Consider the following 19,913-nt stretch of genomic DNA (forward strand, 5'->3'; position numbering starts at 1 on the left):
TTAATAGAAGCCAAACGTGTATCAATGCAGCTTTCATGAAGAATAATCACTAAAAGCCTTCAGGTCTCGCGGGTTGTTTGAGTATGCGCGCGCCCAGAGAGTCAGAGCACAAAATACTAAACGGAGTTCTCTTTCACGCCTTCTTACTCTGAAACGGACATATTAACACAAAATAACCTAAAAATTCCCATATTAACAAGAAACCTTGTAAAGGTATTCAGTTTGTTTCGTGACCAAACAGTTGGGAAACAAAACACGTGTTCCAGTATATTGCGCGAGCTCTTAAAGGGGCAGCAGCATAATAAAGATCTCTGTTTATAATGTTCATCAAACAACAAAGGACGGGCCCAAAACACTCACTGATATTAAAGGAATTGTGTTCTCTTATAGGAGTCGTTCACAACAAATAAAGGAAGAAAGTAGCTTTAAGAAAGATGTGCTTTAAATATGGTAAAGTGTTGAAAGAGAGTTTACATATACAATAAAAATAATTCAATCATAAACAATGATTTGTATTAATTTCTAATTGATTTATTAATGTATTAAACACATTTTAATGAAGTTTTAGTGATTCTTTTTTCTTACCTCACCCCATGACTCTGGTGCTATCAAATTAAGGCTGGTGCCACCAACTGAATAACTTGGTATAACCAGTGCCACCTCTCTCAAGTGTTAGTCTAGAGCCCTGCTTTCTTGTAGAATTGTGCTTCAAATAAAGAACTTTATGTTGACCAGATTGTTAGTTAATCATTTAAAAGTCAATATTGCCTATATGGACAGCGATTTAAAAAAAAAGTGAACTTGTAAAACTGCGGTGTTAAATGCGATGCGGTCGAAAATTTGGGTGCACCTAACTTTTGTGCTGGTGCACCTAAGAAAAAAAGTTAGGCGCACCAGTGCAACCAGTGCAAAAAGTTAGTCTAGAGCCCTGTAAGGTGGTGTTTACATTAGCCCGTTGTCATACGAAAACAGTGTTTTAAAACGAAATGGTCCTCGTTTATACTGCCGTTTCCATATGCGTTTTAGAAAAAACTGCGTTTACACTACACTACTGAAAACATGCTGGGCATGCGCAAACAAATGTAAACAGTTGTATGGGCATACAAAAGTTGGTTGTTGATGTCAGTTGGTTACTAGTCACAGATCAAGCCGTACAAAATGAACATGTTGGCGAGGAAAAGCAAGGACGTCTTCGCGTGGATAGATGAGGTAATCCATGTTATTAGGCTTGTTTGATTTCATCCGGCGCCACGCAGACATAGCAGTACTGAGTGAGCTATTTAAAAGCTCACGGCTCTCGATTCGCTCTCGCGTTGCTGTAATGTTATGGCGTTATTTTAATGACGAATGTCACGAGCGCATTATTACAAGGCGAGAGCGGGAATCTCTCCGCTCACATGCCGATTTCCTCCTGCACAAAACTGGACGCGCGCTTTCAATTATACGCTGCTCTCTTATGAATTTTCTCTCCTCTCGCTCAGTGAGTGTGTGCGCACTCAAAATGCGTGCCGTGCGTCCACGAATCCTTTGGGACTCTTGCTCTCGAGAGGTCCTCCTGTGTGTTCCAGGCATTATAGGCTGTCAAAAGTAGTCAACCAATCAGGGATAGGCTTCCACGGCAGGCCAATGAAAAGGCGACCTTCCTATATCCTCGAAAGTGACTCGACGTATTCAACGAAGCAAGATGGATCCACCACGTTCTCAGGTAACAATATTAATATATTTGATGCAACATTATTAATCAAATGTATATTAGAAATGAACGGGGCGTTAGGATGCTTTGTAGGCTACATATAAACATCCTAGTCAGTTTAACTACCATGTTATTCAGACAAAACAGGCCAACACCCTCAAGTTCATGTGGTCCTCATGCATGTCGTACACTAAACATAGTATTGTCAAAATAGTACTAAATTGATTACCGAACAATTTAGATTGGTGTCTTAAGTTAGCTTTATTCTAAAATAATATTTACTACAAGTAACGGTACATATCAAAACAATAATAGCAGTGGAGTATGATCCTCCCAAGATGGCAGCGCAACATGCAACATAGGGCATGACGTCAGCTTCACACTCTTTCATTATCATGGTGACGATTTTAGATTATTTTAGCATTTTATTTTATAGTAACAGATTTGGAATGCATTTGGAAATATCATATAATATTCTATACCTATTTGGTTATGCATTTAATGCATTTGCAGACAGACACTGTAAGTGTTCTGCATTCAGTGTTCCAGAAGTTCAGGGCATAAAACTGAACTTCTATGCAATATACCAAATGCTCCCTTACCTTTCATTTCTAATATACATTTGATTAATAATGTTGCATCAAATATATTAAAATTGTTACCTGAGAACGTGGTGAATCCAGAGGCGTATTAAGACCTCATGGTGCCCCTGGGCAACAGCCCCAGAAGTGCCCCCATCCACCCACCTACCACCCACACGCAAGAATCCACTCATTAAAAGATTTATATATTAAAAGTAGGGCTGTCAACGTTAACGCGTTAATGCATGCGATTAATTTTTTCAAATTAACGCGTGAAAAATATTTAACGCAATTAACGCAGCATCCGTTTGTTTTGACATTCTTTGTCTAGCGTTACATTATGTAATCACGCTCTTATTCGTGTACAGCAGGGCTAGTCAACTGGCGGCCCGCGGGCCAAATGCGGCCCGTCAATCATCTTTTTACCTGGCCCGCCTTAACATTTCAAATAAGTGGAGAGACTTTAAGAACGGTGTGCTTTAAATGCACGTCCTCCTGAGACGCCACATCTTTAAAAGCCCAAAACGCTGCTACATAATTCCCGCGGCTCATAATGATTTACGTTTTATAAAGCGATTTGATCGGTCAGTCCAAGAAACGTAATTTTATTTACAACGTTATAATCAGCAATGCATTGCACAGCCACAGGCAATCGGTTTGCGCACGCGATAGGTCGTGTTCTAAAATGCGTTTTCTGCCCTTGAAAGTAGGCTAACTGTAGGAAGGGTACACCACGTGAACGGTTGTCTCAGATAAGGGGAAAATGGTGTTGTTTTTATTACTGCATTCATTATGAATAATGGCTATATTTACGAAAAACAGCTGTTCATCTCCCCCCAGAACTCGCACTATACAAAGGCTCTGCCCTATAAGTGCGTGGGGCACATGAATGCAATTGGAATTCACCCGAAGATGTGATAATAGCGTTCAGTTTCTTGCACAGATCAATTGACTGATTTATAAGACGCTTATTTACCGTCACAAGGGGCAGGGATTACTTTTGTGTTTAATGTATTTGCGTTTTTTACTTTTATTGATTTAACTTTAATTAATTCAACCAAATATCTTCTTGAAAAAACAATGCCACCCACATCTTGGATGTACTGGAGAACTGTGGGTGACTAAATTAGTAGCAATTTTTGGGTAAAGTAATGCATTAAGGAATATAAAATACAGTTAAAAAGACAATTTCCTTTTTAATTTAATATCATGAAAAGGCACAAATACTGAATTCAATATTTGTGTGCATGTTTTAATATATGGCCTATAAGTAACAGCAACAAAAACAGTATAAAAGGAACAAAACGAAATAAATAACAGAAATACAAAATAACAGAAGAAATGAGGATATGGTAAAAAAAAACTGTATCCTATTCATACTTTTGGAGTCTGGCCCTCAAAGAAAAGTAGTTGAAGACCCCTGGTGTACAGGCTTTTAAACCACGTAAGCGCGATTTTAAACAGTTGCTTTGACGCGTTCAATGAAGATAGACGGCTTCTAAACACAACGCGAGGTCCAGTCTGGTGTAAACAGTCATGGGCTGAAGGCTGCGTCGGTGAATCTCTGTCAGACAGCGCATCCGTGTTAAGTTCTCTTTCGTGCTTGAATGGATAAAACCATACAAGATTATGTCAGATAGCCCGTTTTGTCTAGCATTTTCTTAAGCAAGACTTCAAAGTGTAAAATAAAATCTTAAATGAATGCAAAGAGTTGTGAAATTGGGAGTGCGGTGACGGTCAGATCTGCGTACTGAGACAGCTCTTAAAGGGGCCATGTTCTTAAACGTGCTGCTGTGACTCCTGTCACTAATGTTAATCAAAGAACAAAATAAAAGAAGAAATCAATGTGATTTTGTAGCTTTAATGAGAATTCTTCTGCATTTAATTTATAATTTAGCATTAAAGACTGTAAAGTGTTTGAGAACTTCCTTCAATTTCTGTATATTTCATGATAGCTCTCAATTATATTGTTGAATGGCTATAATTAATGTTAATATAATCAATTTAATAGAGACATCAGTTACAGTACTAATATCAAAATGTTTTCTTTCATTCGTAAAATGACGCTGTTAAAGAAATATGTTGTTTCTACATCAATTTGAAGATTAAATGTGAAATTATTAAAATGTAAAAGTATATTTTAAAATATTATTATTATGTGTGATTAATCGTGATTAATCACAGAAAATGTGTGATTAATCCGATTAATTTTTTTAATCGATTGACAGCACTAATTAAAAGATTTTATAAGAATGAAACTCAGCAATTTACCATATACTATTTTACAAGAATTACACATTAACATGACACTTTTGTAGAAAAGAACACAAAAAACAACTCTTTTCATCAAGCATTTTTAACAATTAGGCCTACCGTAGTTAAGAGGTTGCATTTTCATTGGCCTGCCGTGGAAGCCTATCCCTGATTGCTTGGCTACTTTTGACAGCCTATAATGCCTGGAACACAGAGGAGGACCTCTCGAGAGCAAGACTACCAAAGGATTCGTGGACGCACGGCATGCATTTTGAGTGCGCACACGCTCACTGAGAGAGAGTAGAGAAAATTCATAAGAGAGCAGCGTATAATTGAAAGCACGCGTCCAGTTTTGTGCATGAGCAAAGGAAATCGGCGTGCGAGCGGAGAGATTCGCGCGCTCGTATTACAAGAATGCGCTCTCGCCTTGTAATAATGCGCTCGCGACATTTGTCATTAAAATAATGCCATATAATGTCACCGTGTCGATCCGTGTACGCAGCTCAGCTCGAAGTTAGCCTGTTGTTTACACTGTCCTTGTGAGGCTGGTCATTGTCGCCTTCAGGTAGTGTAATGGCTCATATGACAGGGGCTTAACGTATCAGGGAAGCAAGTGCAATGATACAGACGACCCAATCAGTATTCGAATGTGGGCAACCGTGCCCGAGTAATCTAAAATCTCCGTTTTCGTCCGTTTACACAGAAACACAACACCGGAGTTTTCAAACTAAAACGGGTCTGCAGCGTTTCCAAAAGTCTCCATTTTCGGGGGTCGAAATCTCCGGAGTAGTGTAAACGCCAGGCATAACTGTAGCAAATGTTATGCATTTTTAAAGGAAAACGCAGTAGTATAAACGCTGCCTAACTAGAAAAGAAGGTTGTAATACCAAGGTTGTCCACCAGATAGAGGATCAGAAACATTTTAAGCATAATCCCCTTTCTGCTGTTTGCAATAGTTAGAAATACATAGCATAAGTTAACATGTACTATACTGGTATCATAGATTTTTAAAAGTGGGCGTGCTAGTCTAAAAACAAGGTGTGTTCAGGCACATTGTTGGCGCGTTGCTATTTTGAGGCAACTGAAAACGATTGCTTTATTGACTTTAGACTAGGTTTTAGTTGGTCAATGGTGCAATCGTTTTCAGTTGCCCCAAAATAGAAACGCGCCAACAATGCGCCTGAATACACTTTTTTTTTAGACCAGCAGTATTTATTTAAATGGCAAGTTGGTAATATACATCTATATTAGCAGTGTTTCTCCTACCATTACCTTAGGGGGGCCGCCCCTCCAACGGCACCTCCCGCCCTCCTTGAAAGTCAAGTTAATTACATTTTTTATGTTGCGTTAGATCACAAGAGAAGTAATTTAAGGTTACCTTTCCTATATAACATGTCTATACCTTGTTCTCGTATTAAACGAACTAAATAGCATTATGGTATTTATCTTATTTACATTGCGGCATGTCATTTCTGTTTTTACGTGGTCGCTTACAATTCTCTGCTCTCGATGCGCACGCACACACACAGACACGTGCGCGCACATACACAGGTAAGCACACTTTCACCAGCGGACAGAGAGCGGGTGTGGGAAAATATGTCGCGTCAACAACCTGAAAAGCAGATTAAAAAATTTCGTTTTTAAATGCTCACAGGGTGGTGAAAATACGCATGCCCTGCCCATGACTAGCAACAGTTTAAATTGAGCAGCGCGTCTACATACATTTATGTTGATTATATTTTGCCTCTATATCCTCTAATATTTTTATTTAGCGCCAAACGCGCTTCATTTGAACCCTTTCCACTCCGTGAGCGCTGCTTCTCCCGCCAAAGACGCGTCGCATATAAAGACATGCAGACACCAACAGCAGATACATAAATGGACACTTTTACTGTTACGCTTAAGTAAACGAAAATGCAGCAGTAATAAAGTATTTTTAGCTGTCAGTCAGTTTACTGTTTGCTATATAGTGTAAGGTCGGAGCCAAGATGTCCTGACCAGGGACATTGGAGAATTATTCTTCTCCTGAGAAACAAAGAACGTTTCTAAGCACAGTGGGGAACCTAGGCCAAAAGGGCGCCCCTTACTGAAAAAACAACACACTGACTCCTGATCAAAGATCACCTTCTCGGGAAAAGACAGAGCATCTCTCAGTACAGTGGGAGACCTGAACCAAAAGGACACCTTCCTTTGAGAAACAACGGACTCCCTCCAGTACAACAAACTCCCTACTGAGATAACATCTACATCTCAAACGACGCATACCAGTGAATCACAAATGCAGACCTCACCCTGCACCCCCAACTGTTCCTTTCACTCAACGCAGGACACCCAAAAGCTCTAAGGACCGTACACAAGAAAAGAACACGGCACATACGCAAAAAACACACATGTTTGGTATCATCCAAAAGGTCTCAGTGCAACTGGTACAATGGTCTCACTCCCATAACAACAATGTAATGACAAAGTTTTGTAAGAACTTAACAAACTTCCCTCAGTGCTGGAACATTTCTCACACATTTGGTGACTTTCACCAATCACCTACTGTATGCAGATTAATTACAGCCCCAGGGATCACAAGACCCAATCACAGCCAAATTCCCAACTCTAAAGAATATTTACATAATGCTTTGTTCTGGTTTGGTATTTAAGAGAGGTTGACAAAAATATCAGGGAATCTGTAGCCAGATCTCCCCCACAAATTCCTGTGTGTCGTCTCTTGCCAGGTATGCAACATTGGGTTTCTCTTTGCTTTATTTCTTATGATTTTCTATTATTTGTTATTGAATTATATTGATTGCCATTGATTATTGAATTGAACCTTGAATTGGATTTTGAATTATGCTTCCCTTACCTGGCTAATAAATTATGTTTGAATTCGTTCTGTATTATTCTGAGTTTATAAACTTTAGTAGATCACGCTATATCCTTTGTTACCGCAAATCTACGTTCAGGTTAGTGACGGACTAGAATCCTGTATTAGGTGGAGCATTGGGCACGCCAGCTGAGATTTTAGAGCTCCGGCTAACTTCTTGGCATTAGTTTAAGTGTACTTAGACCGTAGGGGCTTTCCGTTTAGAACAGCACATATGTTGTCTGACCAATCTAAATAGTCTCAAACCCCTGGTTATTGTAATATTATTCTGACTAAGTGTACATGGGAAACTATGGCATGATTATACAAAGCTACCATCAGAGGAAGTAAGATTGGTCTATTTTATCTCTATGGAGTGGTCATGACCTCTGGTTGGAAATAATCATTACTTTAATTAAGTTGTCATAGTCTAAGGGGACTAGGTCAATTAATGTTTCAGGAAGAGCTGGTTGGAGATGGCCATCTGAGTATTACTAGTCATAGAACTTCCGGCAGTGACCAAGACTGGCGAGTTTGTGACCGTGAGATCCGCGTATAATGGCCGGCGCGAGACTCTAAGCGACATTGAGAATCGGATGAAGGAGTGTAATTTAGAATAAAACAGAGGAATCACATCCATCCAAATTTCACAATTATTAATGATAAAAGTTAAATGTAAACTAAATGAGAAGTCAAGATATTATTAAATTGGAGTCAGATAAAATAGAGGTAATTAAATGAAATATGCTTTCATTCAAATATTGTTTCACTAAACAAAGGAAAGACAAGAACACGTGTGAAGCCTTCGCCACGCCTCTGGATACCGTCATTGGACCAGCGGGTGGTGCCTTACAATAGGTTTGTGACATTATAAAACATAACGTCTTGTATCTACATACAGAATTTATGATATTAATAGCATAAATAATCAGCATGTTAAGAGCATTTCATTGTGAATCATGTTTTAATTGGAAAGAATATTTAGAATCAGTTCTAGTATGAATGGCATGGAAAGGCTGTTAGTAACTTTGTAAGTACTCCTGCTCATGATATATTTATTTCAGTTGTTACAGTTTGTTGTCAGTAGTTTTTTTAAATATTAAAATAGACCACTGGGACTTCGCTTCAGCACCAAAGCCTACAACACATTTCCTCAGTTACCAGACCTTCTATGTTTCATACAGACTGTGGCTATATAGAATATAAAGTAAATGGCCTGATAAAACATTAGATTGATTGATTTAACATTATTTATAAAAAAAAGTATTGTTACCGCCACAAAAAGAATATAGAGACCGCAGCCCCCCCCCCCAAAGCCGTAAACCTAGGGGAAACACTGTATAGGCAGGTACACAATGCACATACACTCTGCTTATTACACACACAGGGACAAGCAGCGGTGAATAAACATGCCAAATATGAAAAATTATACCAAGGGGCTGTTAAACGCTTCAATCTAATTGGTTGACAAACGTTCTATGGGTATGCATTAACTTTCAGTAAATGCACACCTATGAAGGTGTCCTAGACTGCATCCTGCTTCCTGTTTCCTGCATCGCTGCCGGCAGCTTCGAGTATACTACGATCCATCGAGCAACCTTGGTAAGTTGGAATTGCACTTCAAATCCGGTGAGTTATGGCTTCTATTCCTATTGTTGTTACTTGCACCTCATGTCATATGTTTAGCTTAGCCTTCTCTGTCAGCTGCGAGGGCTTTATATGCGATAAATGCAGGGAAATAGTTAGGCTGACAGAGAAGATCTTAGAATTAGAGTCTCGCATCCAATCTTTATCTGAGGATAGTAAGAGTTTAACGACGATAGAAAACACTTTGGATGCGAGCAACATTAGCGCACACACAGCTCGGTTCCGGTTGAAAATCCCCGCAGCTGGGAAACTTCGTGACTGTGAGACGGCGTAGTCGCAGGACAAAACATCACTCGAACCGTTCCGATTACAGTCTCGAACAGGTTTGCCCCGCTCAGTGACGCACCGATGAGAAACCTGCTGAAAGTGCCCTAGTTATCGGTGATTCTATTGTTCGGAACGTTAACATAGAGGCACCAGCCACCATAGTCCAATGTTTACCGGGAGCCAGAGCGCCTGACATCAAGTCAAATTTAAATGTGCTGGCTAAGGCTAATCGTACAGTAAGATTGTCATTCACGTCGGCACAAATGATGTTCGACTCCGTCAATCGGAGATCCAAAAGATAACATTAAAGAGGTGTGTGAGCTCGCAAGCATGATGTCAGACACTGTAATATTCTCTGGCCCCCTCATGCTTATCGTGGTGATGAGATTTATAGCAGATTATCATCACTAAATGGCTGGTTGTCTGAGTGTGCCTGCAGAAGATATAGTTTTTATAAATAACTGGAAGAGTTTTGAGGGCAGACCTGACCTGTTGAAACGAGATGGTCTCCATCCCTCCTGGGCTGGGCTTCCATCCTGTCTAGAAATATGGCAAAAAGTCTTAATGCTAATGCTAAAACTTGACTCGCTGGGGCCCAGGTCAGGGAGCAGACAGAATGGCTTAACCAACTGTCTGCTTGCCGTCTCACGTCGCAGAATACACAAAATGTACAACATGTATAATCGTTCTCCCAAACATCACAAAATAGAGACTGTGTCTGTCCCCGGATTAGCAAACATAAAATAAGCGTAAACCTCTTGAAAGTAATTTAATAAACGTTAAACAAACTAAACATGAACAAAATACAGATAATCAACTGTTACGACTCGGATTGCTAAATATTAGATCTCTCTCTAATAAAGCACTTTTTGTTAACGATATGATAACAGATCATAAAATAGACATGCTCTGTTTGACAGAAACATGGCTAAAACCAGATGATTATATTGCTTTAAATGAATCTGTCCCCCAAGATTATTATTATAAAACACGAGCCTCGTCTAAAAGGCAGAGGGGGAGGTGTCGCAGCACTTTACAATAACTCTCTTAGCATTTCCCAGAAGTCGAACTCTAAATATAATTCTTTTGAAGTCATGGTTCTTCATGTTTCAACACCTAATACTAAAGATAAAACACTTTTAAATTGATTCTAGCTATTGTATATAGGCCTCCAGGGCACCACACAGATTTTATTAAAGAATTTGGTGGGTTCTTATCAGAACTAGTACTGGCCGCAGATAGACTCCTTGTCGTTGGTGACTTTAACATCCACGTAGATAACGTTACAGATGCCTTAGGAATGGCTTTCAAAGACACTCTTAACTCCATGGGCTTAGTCAACATGTGTCAGGACCCACTCACCTTCGTAATCATACTTTAGATTTAATACTGTCTTAGGTATAAATGTGGACGACGTTAAAATCCTTCAGCAGAGTGAAGACATTTCGGATCATTATCTGGTATTATGTTTGCTTCACTGGCCTACGGCTGCAAATAAAACTCATTGTTACAAATATGGTAGAACAATAACTTCAACTACCAAAGATGCGTTTCTCGATAATCTGCCCGAATTGTCTCAAATCATGAGAAATAACGTTGAAGATCTTGACATTACCACTGAAAATTTTAATTCCACCTTCTCGGTAACGCTAGACAAAGTTGCTCCACTACGTTTAAAGAAGATTAAAAATGGCAGCCCCACACCGTGGTATAATGAACACACTCAGGCTCTAAAGAAAGCGGCCCGAAAAATGGAGCGCAACTTTAAGAAAACTAAATTAGAGGTATTTCGTACAGCATGGAAGGATAGTATTCGAAAATACAGGAAAGCCCTAATAACTTCTAGATCCGCCTACTTTTCATCACTAATAGAAGAAAACCAGCACAACCCTAGGTTTTTATTTAACACGGTGGCTAAATTAACAAAAAATAAATCGTCAGTGACTTCTGATCCTGTATATCAGCATAGCAGTGATGAATTTATGAACTACTTCACATATAAAATCCAAGATATTAGAGAAAAAATTATAACAATGCAATCAGAAGTGAAACCCGCTGAACAAACTAACTACAGCGCCCTTAAGGAGAAAATGCAATTATTTTATACCGTAGATCAAGATGAGCTGTCTAAAATTATTAGATCATCTAAATCAACAACATGCATACTAGACCCTATACCTACAAATCTACTGAAAGAGATGCTCCCAGAAATTATAGATCCTCTTCTTGGTATTATTAACTCATCTCTGACATTAGGACATGTGCCTAAAGCATATAAGGTGGCTGTTATAAGGCCCCTTGTCAAAAAACCCCAACTCGACCCTAGAGAACTAAGGAACTACAGGCCTATATCGAATCTACCTTTCATATCTAAAATTCTGGAAAAAGTAGTTTCAACTCAATTATGCTCCTTCCTCCAAAGGAATGACATCAATGAAGAATTCCAGTCTGGATTTAGAGCATGTCACAGTACAGAGACTGCTTTGATCAGAGTTACAAATGATCTGCTATTGGCGTCTGACCGAGGTTGTATCTCGTTATTGGTGCTGCTAGACCTTAGTGCTGCATTCGATACCATTGACCACAGCACACTCCTACATAGACTCGAAAATTATGTCGGCATTAAGGGAATAGCTTTGAAATGGTTTAAATCTTATTTATCCGACCGTTTTCAATTTGTAGCAATAAACAATGAGGTGTCACGCAAATCGCAAGTCCAGTACGGTGTACCACAGGGCTCAGTCTTAGGGCCTCTGCTCTTCGCATTATACATGCTACCTCTAGGAGATATAATAAAGCGACACGGAGTTAGCTTTCACTGTTATGCTGATGATACTCAACTTTATATTTCCTCGAAGCCTCATGAAACACAGCAGTTCCATCGAATAATGGAATGCATAGTCGATATAAAAAACTGGATGAGTAACAACTTTTTATTACTGAACTCGGACAAAACGGAAGTGTTACTTATTGGACCAAAAACTGCTATAAGTAACAACCAAGAATACTGTTTAACTATTGACGGATGTTCCATAAAACCCTCGTCGTCAGCAAAGAATCTTGGCGTTCTATTCGATAGTAATCTGTCATTTGAGAGCCAGTCGCCAACACCTGTAAAATTGCGTTTTTCCATTTTAAGAATATATCTAAACTACGTCATATGCTGTCAATGTCAGATGCAGAGAAGTTAATTCATGCATTCATGACATCAAGACTAGACTACTGTAATGCACTGTTAGGTGGTTGCCCTGCAGGCTTATTACAAAAACTCCAATGTCCAAAACCGGCAGCTCGAGTTCTTACACGTACAAAAAAGTATGAACATATTAGCCCGGTTCTGTCAACCTTGCACTGGTTACCTATAAAGCATCGCGTTAACTTTAAAATCTTGCTTATTACCTATAAAGCCTTACATGGTTTAGCTCCTCAGTACTTGAATGAACTCCTTTTGTATTACAGTCCTTCACGTGCATTACGCTCTCAGGCGTCCTGTCAGTTGGTAATACCTAGAATTTCAAAATCAAGTGCAGGTGGTAGATCCTTTTCCTATCTAGCGCCTAAACTTTGGAATAGTCTTCCCTGCACTGTCCGGGAGGCAGACACACTCTGTCAGTTTAAATCTAGACTAAAGACGCATCTTTTTAATCTTGCATACACTACTCTTCCATAATATAAATCTTCAGAGGGTTTAGGCTGCATTAGTTAGATCAACCGGAACCAAAAACACAACTGATGTACTTGTTGCATCAAAGAGTACAGAACAGTACTCTACTCTCAGCCAGTCTTGTCTCATTGTTCCAAGGTTACCACAGCGAGCAGGATGCAGTTCATGGCCTGACCTGATGGTAGAGCGGAGAATGGGAAGTGGGGACCTGACAAGAGCTGAGATGATAGAGCTGGATAAAGAAGGACGCGGTCTCTTGACATGTCTTCACCACAAAACTTCAAATGCTATTAGATTATTAATGATAATCTTAAACTATAATTTATTTTATTATTAAGTTTATTTATTTTATTTAGCCTTGTTGTGCAAGTTCTCTGGAGCTTGTGCAGAGGCAGCAGCTTTTGCCAGAGGGGAACTGGAATCCCCTGGTTGGGCCTGGGTTCTCCTGAGGTTTTTTTTCTCGATTAGAGTTTTGGGTTCCTCGCCACCGTTTGCATACTGTTTTTGCACTATCTGCCTGACCGGGGGGGCTGCTTTAGAATTTAAAGTTTTACTTAATTAATATTGCATATAGGAATTTATTATCTGTTATATTTGACCTGTGCTTCTCTCTCCTTTATCCTAAATGTGTGCTCTCACTGAGCGTGTGTGTGTGTGCGTACTTGTCTGTGTACGTATGTGTGTGTGTGTGTGTGTGTGTCTCTGTGTCTGTGTGTGTTGGTGCGTGTGCGTGTTGTGTGTGTGGAGTGTTTTGTTTGTGGGTGTGTCTGTCTTCTGTGTTTCAACCTTTTCTTGTTTTTGCAGGTACAACTTTGATTGTTTTGCTTGTAGTCAATGTGTCTCATGTGCAGCTGCTTTGTAACAATGAAAATTGTAAAAGCGCTATATAAATAAAGTTGAGTTGAGTTGAGAGAGTTCCAGGTCTACTGACTGCATTACAGTTTCATATCACTTCGCCAAGTTTAAACAACAGAAAGGTTATAGTCCAGCCTACAGGCCATCACCTCACACAGCAGCACTTGATCTGAAGTTTATAACGTCAAACTTGACTGTTAATGGAAACGTGTGCAGTTTCTTTTCAATAAACAAACCATTTCAAAAACAAGAAATACATAGGCTTTACTGAAATCGAATAAATAAAATAACTAAATAGAAAAACAAAATGCATTAATAAACACTGATAGCCTACTGGTTCATTTTCCTCTTCATACTGCTTATAACTGATAACAAATATATTTTGATAGACCTACTCTTTCAAAAGTTTGCGTGATACAATATGAAGAATGGCCTAAATCATGTATTATCAGTGGCTTTTCTGTCACATTACTGCAAACACGCAGGTGTGCGCACAGTTTCTCACTCTCTCACTCGTACACACACACACACCATGTAGCAGCAGTGGCTAGTCAGTTCGCTCTAACGGAGGCTTGAAATGAGATGCGCAAGAAAGTAGTCCTACCATCAGCAGCATTATAAAGACGATAACGTGACAAACATTGAAATTAAACATTTGAACAATGTCCTGCGGGTGTGGTAACTGCGGTATTAGCGGAATAATTGACTCCGGTCCGTTCAGTTATTCGAAAGTTAATGCTCCGCTTCACGTTGTGGCTGCATTACCACCTTGGGGTGTGCATTAACGTTAGAATAATTGAACGGCCCGTCGTCAATTATTCCTTACTGAAAGGATTACAATGTGCATTGGGCTTTGGCGGAATCCGGCTTGTCCCGTAGATGGTCTGCTCGTGCTCTTTAACCTCTCACATAAGCAGAGCAAGATTTGTTTCCTATCTGGAATAGCGTTCAGTCTTTGCTCTTGCAAATTCTGCCATGTACAGTAAATAGCGAATCCGCCATGGTGCAAGCGCAACTGTCTTGTAATGAAATGGGAGAATGGGATGAATGGGAGATGAGACTCTGGTTTAGTGCACATTCCGCTTAAAACACCAATGACACATTAATTGGTACAACCCTTTTGGACCATGCGCGCCGATCGTTCTTTCTACTGTTAATCTATAACTTCATCTTTTTTATTGTTACCACCCTGATACACTTAAACCATCTGCTGTCGTAACTCGTAACACTTGTTATATGTCAGTTTGCACGTTTACATATAACTTCTGAAATCCTTCATCTAAAAATCTGAGAGTAGTCTTGTTTGATTCCCTAAGTCACGCTTAGTCAGATCACACCCAGTGTTCCTCGGTCGGCCATTGTGGGCATCACCCATTTACAATGGTGTATCGCTACAAACTTTGATGTAAGGGGGCGCTTTGGAATTACCTAAATACATTTAGTACCTAGCAGGGCTCTAGACTGCGACCAAAATGCTCGCAAATGCGAGGTAAAATTTCATATTGGTGCGAGTGCGTAAAACGGATTTTTGCCTCGCCAAAGATTTATTTCAACATTTAATGTGATTTATGAGTAGTGAATGACGCGCTTGTGATTAGTGTAGGAAAGAGCGAGCAGAGAGCTCATGCACTCCCTCTATCTCCAAACTAAAGTGTGTGTTTGACTTCATATGGTGTTGGGCAGACCGAACAGCCTAAAAGCATCGCGGGACAGAGTGCTCCATATGCTTTTAAAACGCTCTCACGGAACTTTAGCTGCGTTTACATGGACACATCGGATTGAATTTAATCAGATTGTGCAATCTGAATGTAGTGTTTACATGAAAGGTAAATTAAGTGATCTGATTAATATGTGTTTACATGACAAGCTTCAAATCCGATATAATCTGCTGACATGCGCACACTGCACAAGTGTTCACCTAAATACCCACTAAAGTGTTTTAAAGCACATGTTGTGTATATTTTATTTTACAAACGGCACGAAAAAAATGTACAGTTTATAAGGGCAGAGTAATGTCTCGTGCCAATGAAGCACGAGCACACCCGATGCGGTTTTACCATGGTAAAACCATGACAAAACTACCAAGACCGACCAGAGCGTCTGCAGGGAAACAATAATTAAAATAAATGTTTAGAAACTGCTAACACCGAACTTTAGAAGTGATAATATGCGGATTCATATATCAGCATTAACGGTAAACAGAGACGAGTGCGGTGGACGCGGGTATAATATTCACAAAACGGCTACTCAAACAATGTCGTAAGCACAGATGTATTTATTTTAAGTCACAGACACAAGCATAATAATGTACAATTCATAAACGCAAAATAATCTCTACATATCAATGAAGCAAGGTCGTTACTGCGATTCACCATGGTAAAAACAGTTAATCCTTCCAAAGCACATGTAAGTAAACGATAAATAAAATAAATGTTCGGTAGCCTACTACGAATATAAATGAAATTTTATCATTAGATATTTTAGCCTACAGTATGTTTGTACATCTGCAAATGTATCGTGTTTTAAAAGGGAACTGAGAAATTGTGGTTAAAAACTCACTCCAGGGAAACAGTTAAGACATTTTAAATGCATAGAAACATTAACATGTTCATTTAGAGATGACAAGCATATGGAAATTTCTACCGCTTTGTCAGATTTATGGTTTTTGGTTTCTTCAGCAGCAGCTGCTCCGATCCGTGCATCATACGCTTATGATGTTTATGATGAAAATGTGTATGTGCAAGCGTCCCTGCTCTGGAGTCGTACATGTTTTCAACACCTCAAAACAACACATGTAACAAGCGATGCTGGCTCCACCTTCACACAATGACGCTGTATCAGGGAGGGGGCGTGGCCAGCTCGAAATGCATTTTCAAGTCCACATTGAATTTTGCAACACCCAACGCGCTGTGTGTAAATGAAAATGCAATTCCAAATGTTCAACCTGTTAATGTTAATGCATTTAGGGAAAATAACATTAGAATTTTCATTTTGCTACAGTTTTGCTTGACTGTCTCAAAAATATATAATCAATCCGGGGAATGCATTTTCATTTTGATTTTGCAACTTAAAGAGCATTAAAAATATCCATTTAAATAACATATTAAAACTAGTGTAGGAACTGACAAATGTAATTGATGTGATTGACAATTTATTTTAATTTTGCACTTAATGTTGCGCATATGTTATTTAAAATGTATATTTAAGTACACAATTGCATTGTCATTTTACATACTGCATTGCCATTTTGCGTATTGCATTTCAAATTGAAAATCGCAACCAATATGCTTCCATAGCAGGCCGACATAAAGGAAAAATCCTATCCAGTGAAGTGTTTTCCTTGTTAACTTCTATCTTTTGCTATGTCCTAACAGCTGTGAAAAACAAACAGCGCGTCAATGTCCGCTAATGTCTGATTCACGACGTAATGACTCATTTGAACAGATTCATTTTGTTGAAACAACTCGTATGTCAAACACTGAACTCACGAGACTCACTGACTGAACCCATCAAATCAGTCACTCAAAAACACATCAGAACACAAGCTGCTTAGACCATTTATCAAGAGTGGTTAGTAAGATTAAGTATTTCAAGTTTATTTATGACAATGTGTTACTACATAGTATAGTGCATATATAATAATTTAGTTCTGAGTTACTTTTGAGTTTTGAGCTAGCTAATTTGATTTAATTTTATCATGTGGTAAAAATAAAGAAGGCCAGTGGCAAAATTACAGCTTTTTGCAAAGAGGGCAATAAAGGAGAATTGTGAAGTGACAGGTTAATAATATATAGATATAGATATAGATAATATATAGAATAATATAACCATTATTAGAACAATTAATTGACTATTCTGACAATTAGTGCAACAATTACTTTACAGATAATAAGTTTGCAGAACACTATTTTGTTTTGCAAACACTGCTTTGTTTTCCTTAATTTATATTCAAAAACATCTAGTTAGATAAGTGTGTTTAACACAAGACATTTAAGAAATTATTGTATGTTGATCCTCTGCACTCAATAAAAAGAACTGTTACAAACCTTTGGCCACTTGGTTGTCACACAGAGTAATGTAATGTTTTGTGTTCTTTTTTATTTCAGCTGGAGTGGGCAGCTACCTCAGGACAGTTACTGGAAACTGAGACCTCTTCTCTTCCTATATACACTCTAGAAGAAGTAGCAAAGCATTGTTCCCTTGACAGTGGCGTGTGGGTCACCTATAAAGGCGAAGTCTTTGATATCACAGAATTTGTGGCCCTGCACCCAGGTGGGGACAAAATACTTCTGGCTGCAGGTGGAGGTCTGGAACCCTACTGGGCATTGTATGCTGTTCATCAACAAGACCACATCCTTCAAATCTTGACTGAATATAAGATTGGTGTGCTTAATAAAGAGAGTTACAAGAAGCAAGAGAGCGCAAACCCTTCAGACCCTTACTTTGCCGAGCCAACACGTCACCCTGCTCTACAGATCAACAGCCTCAAACCTTTCAATGCTGAACCACCTGCTTCTATACTTACAGACAGTTACATCACCCCCTCGGCAGTATTCTTCAAGCGTAATCATCTTCCAGTGCCCAGGGTGGTTTCTGAAACATACAAGTTGGAGATAGAGGGTCTTCCTGGTGGAGCAGTTTCCCTTACTCTGAGTGAGCTTAAGTCTCGTTTCCCTAAACACACAGTTACAGCAACACTTCAGTGTGCTGGAAACCGTCGCTCTGACATGAACAAAGTCAAGCAAGTCAAAGGGCTCAATTGGGGCATCGCAGCAATAGGCAATGCTACATGGTCAGGTGCACGTCTGAGGGATGTACTGCTATACTACGGCTTCGGACCTGATGTTGCAGCAAAGGCTCGACATGTTCAGTTTGAAGGGTTAGACCGAGACGTGACTGGTACATCATATGGTGCATCTATTCCATTGAACAAGGCAGTGAGCGAAGAAGGTGATGTTCTTCTTGCGTATGAAATGAATGGGGAGGAGCTCCCAGCCGACCATGGCTACCCTGTCCGGGTGGTTGCCCCTGGAATTGTCGGAGCACGCAATGTCAAATGGCTGGGAAGGATTGTCGTGAGTGATGAAGAAAGCAAGAGTCACTGGCAGCAAAATGACTACAAAGGCTTTTCCCCAGGTACTGACTGGGACACAGTAGACTTCAAATCAGCACCAGCCATCCAGGAGCTCCCCATACAGTCAGCGATCACTCATCCAGCCGAGGGAATGTCTGTAGACTGCTACGCTGGTGATGTGACTGTTAAAGGCTATGCATGGAGCGGTGGAGGACGCGAGGTCATCAGAGTAGATGTCTCAGTAGATGGTGGGAATACATGGCACGTGGCCAAACTCAGGACCAGTGATAAGGAGCACAACCCTGCTCTCCCTCCTCCACCTGGAAGAGCTTGGACTTGGAAGCTGTGGGAGATAGAAATCCCACTGCCAGATAAAGCCCAGGAGCTGCAGATTGTTTGCAAAGCAGTTGACAGTAGTTACAACGTGCAGCCGGATAGTAGTGCCCCAATCTGGAATTTAAGAGGTGTGCTTAGTAATGCATGGCATCGAGTTAAGGTTAAAGTAAGTGAAGATCACAAAGTCAATTAACAAACTTTGTTAAATCCGAAATTTTAGTTATTTCCTGCAAAGTGCTTGATATATGATTGTCCCTTGAGTTTTAACAAGCAGAAATAAATGTTCTCTTGATGCATGAGACACTTGTATTACTTACAACATTCCAGAGTTCTACTTTAGCAATATGTTGTCCGTAAACTGTTTATACAATACATGATAAGCATGCCATCATTAAATTCTGAATTTGTATTCTTCCCACAACATGAAACCCTTATTTTAATATCAGCCATGAAGCAACATCAGCATTATAAGCTAAATCATGATGTTTACAGTATAAGCTAATTCTTCCTTTAGTTGTTTCTATTGTTATTATTATTAGGGGTCAAGCCACGGAGTGGCATAGAGAACTATTGTATCCATTAGTTTTCTTATTATTCTGCTTCATTTAGGGTTGTGGTTCGGCATACTGCCACCTAGTGGTCCAGAGATATGAAAAATGGCTATTTTTGCTTATAATTTCTGAAATCCT

At 39.5% G+C, this 19,913-nt stretch overlaps 1 protein-coding gene across 5 annotated transcripts in view; it reads left to right on the top strand.

The window, feature by feature from the left end:
* The window catches only part of suox (sulfite oxidase), an 81,361-nt gene extending 61,838 nt beyond the window's left edge, over positions 1-19,523 (top strand). For all 5 annotated transcript variants that reach the window (XM_057362799.1, XM_057362800.1, XM_057362802.1 and 2 more), the window contains one exon: positions 17,921-19,523. In XM_057362799.1, the coding sequence (XP_057218782.1) occupies positions 17,921-19,417 (1,497 nt within the window). In that variant the 3' untranslated portion in view covers positions 19,418-19,523. The remainder of the gene's footprint in view (positions 1-17,920) is intronic.
* Positions 19,524-19,913: the final 390 nt, after the last annotated feature.

This window comes from Triplophysa rosa, linkage group LG20 (assembly GCF_024868665.1).
Source record: "Triplophysa rosa linkage group LG20, Trosa_1v2, whole genome shotgun sequence".
Taxonomy (NCBI): domain Eukaryota; kingdom Metazoa; phylum Chordata; class Actinopteri; order Cypriniformes; family Nemacheilidae; genus Triplophysa; species Triplophysa rosa.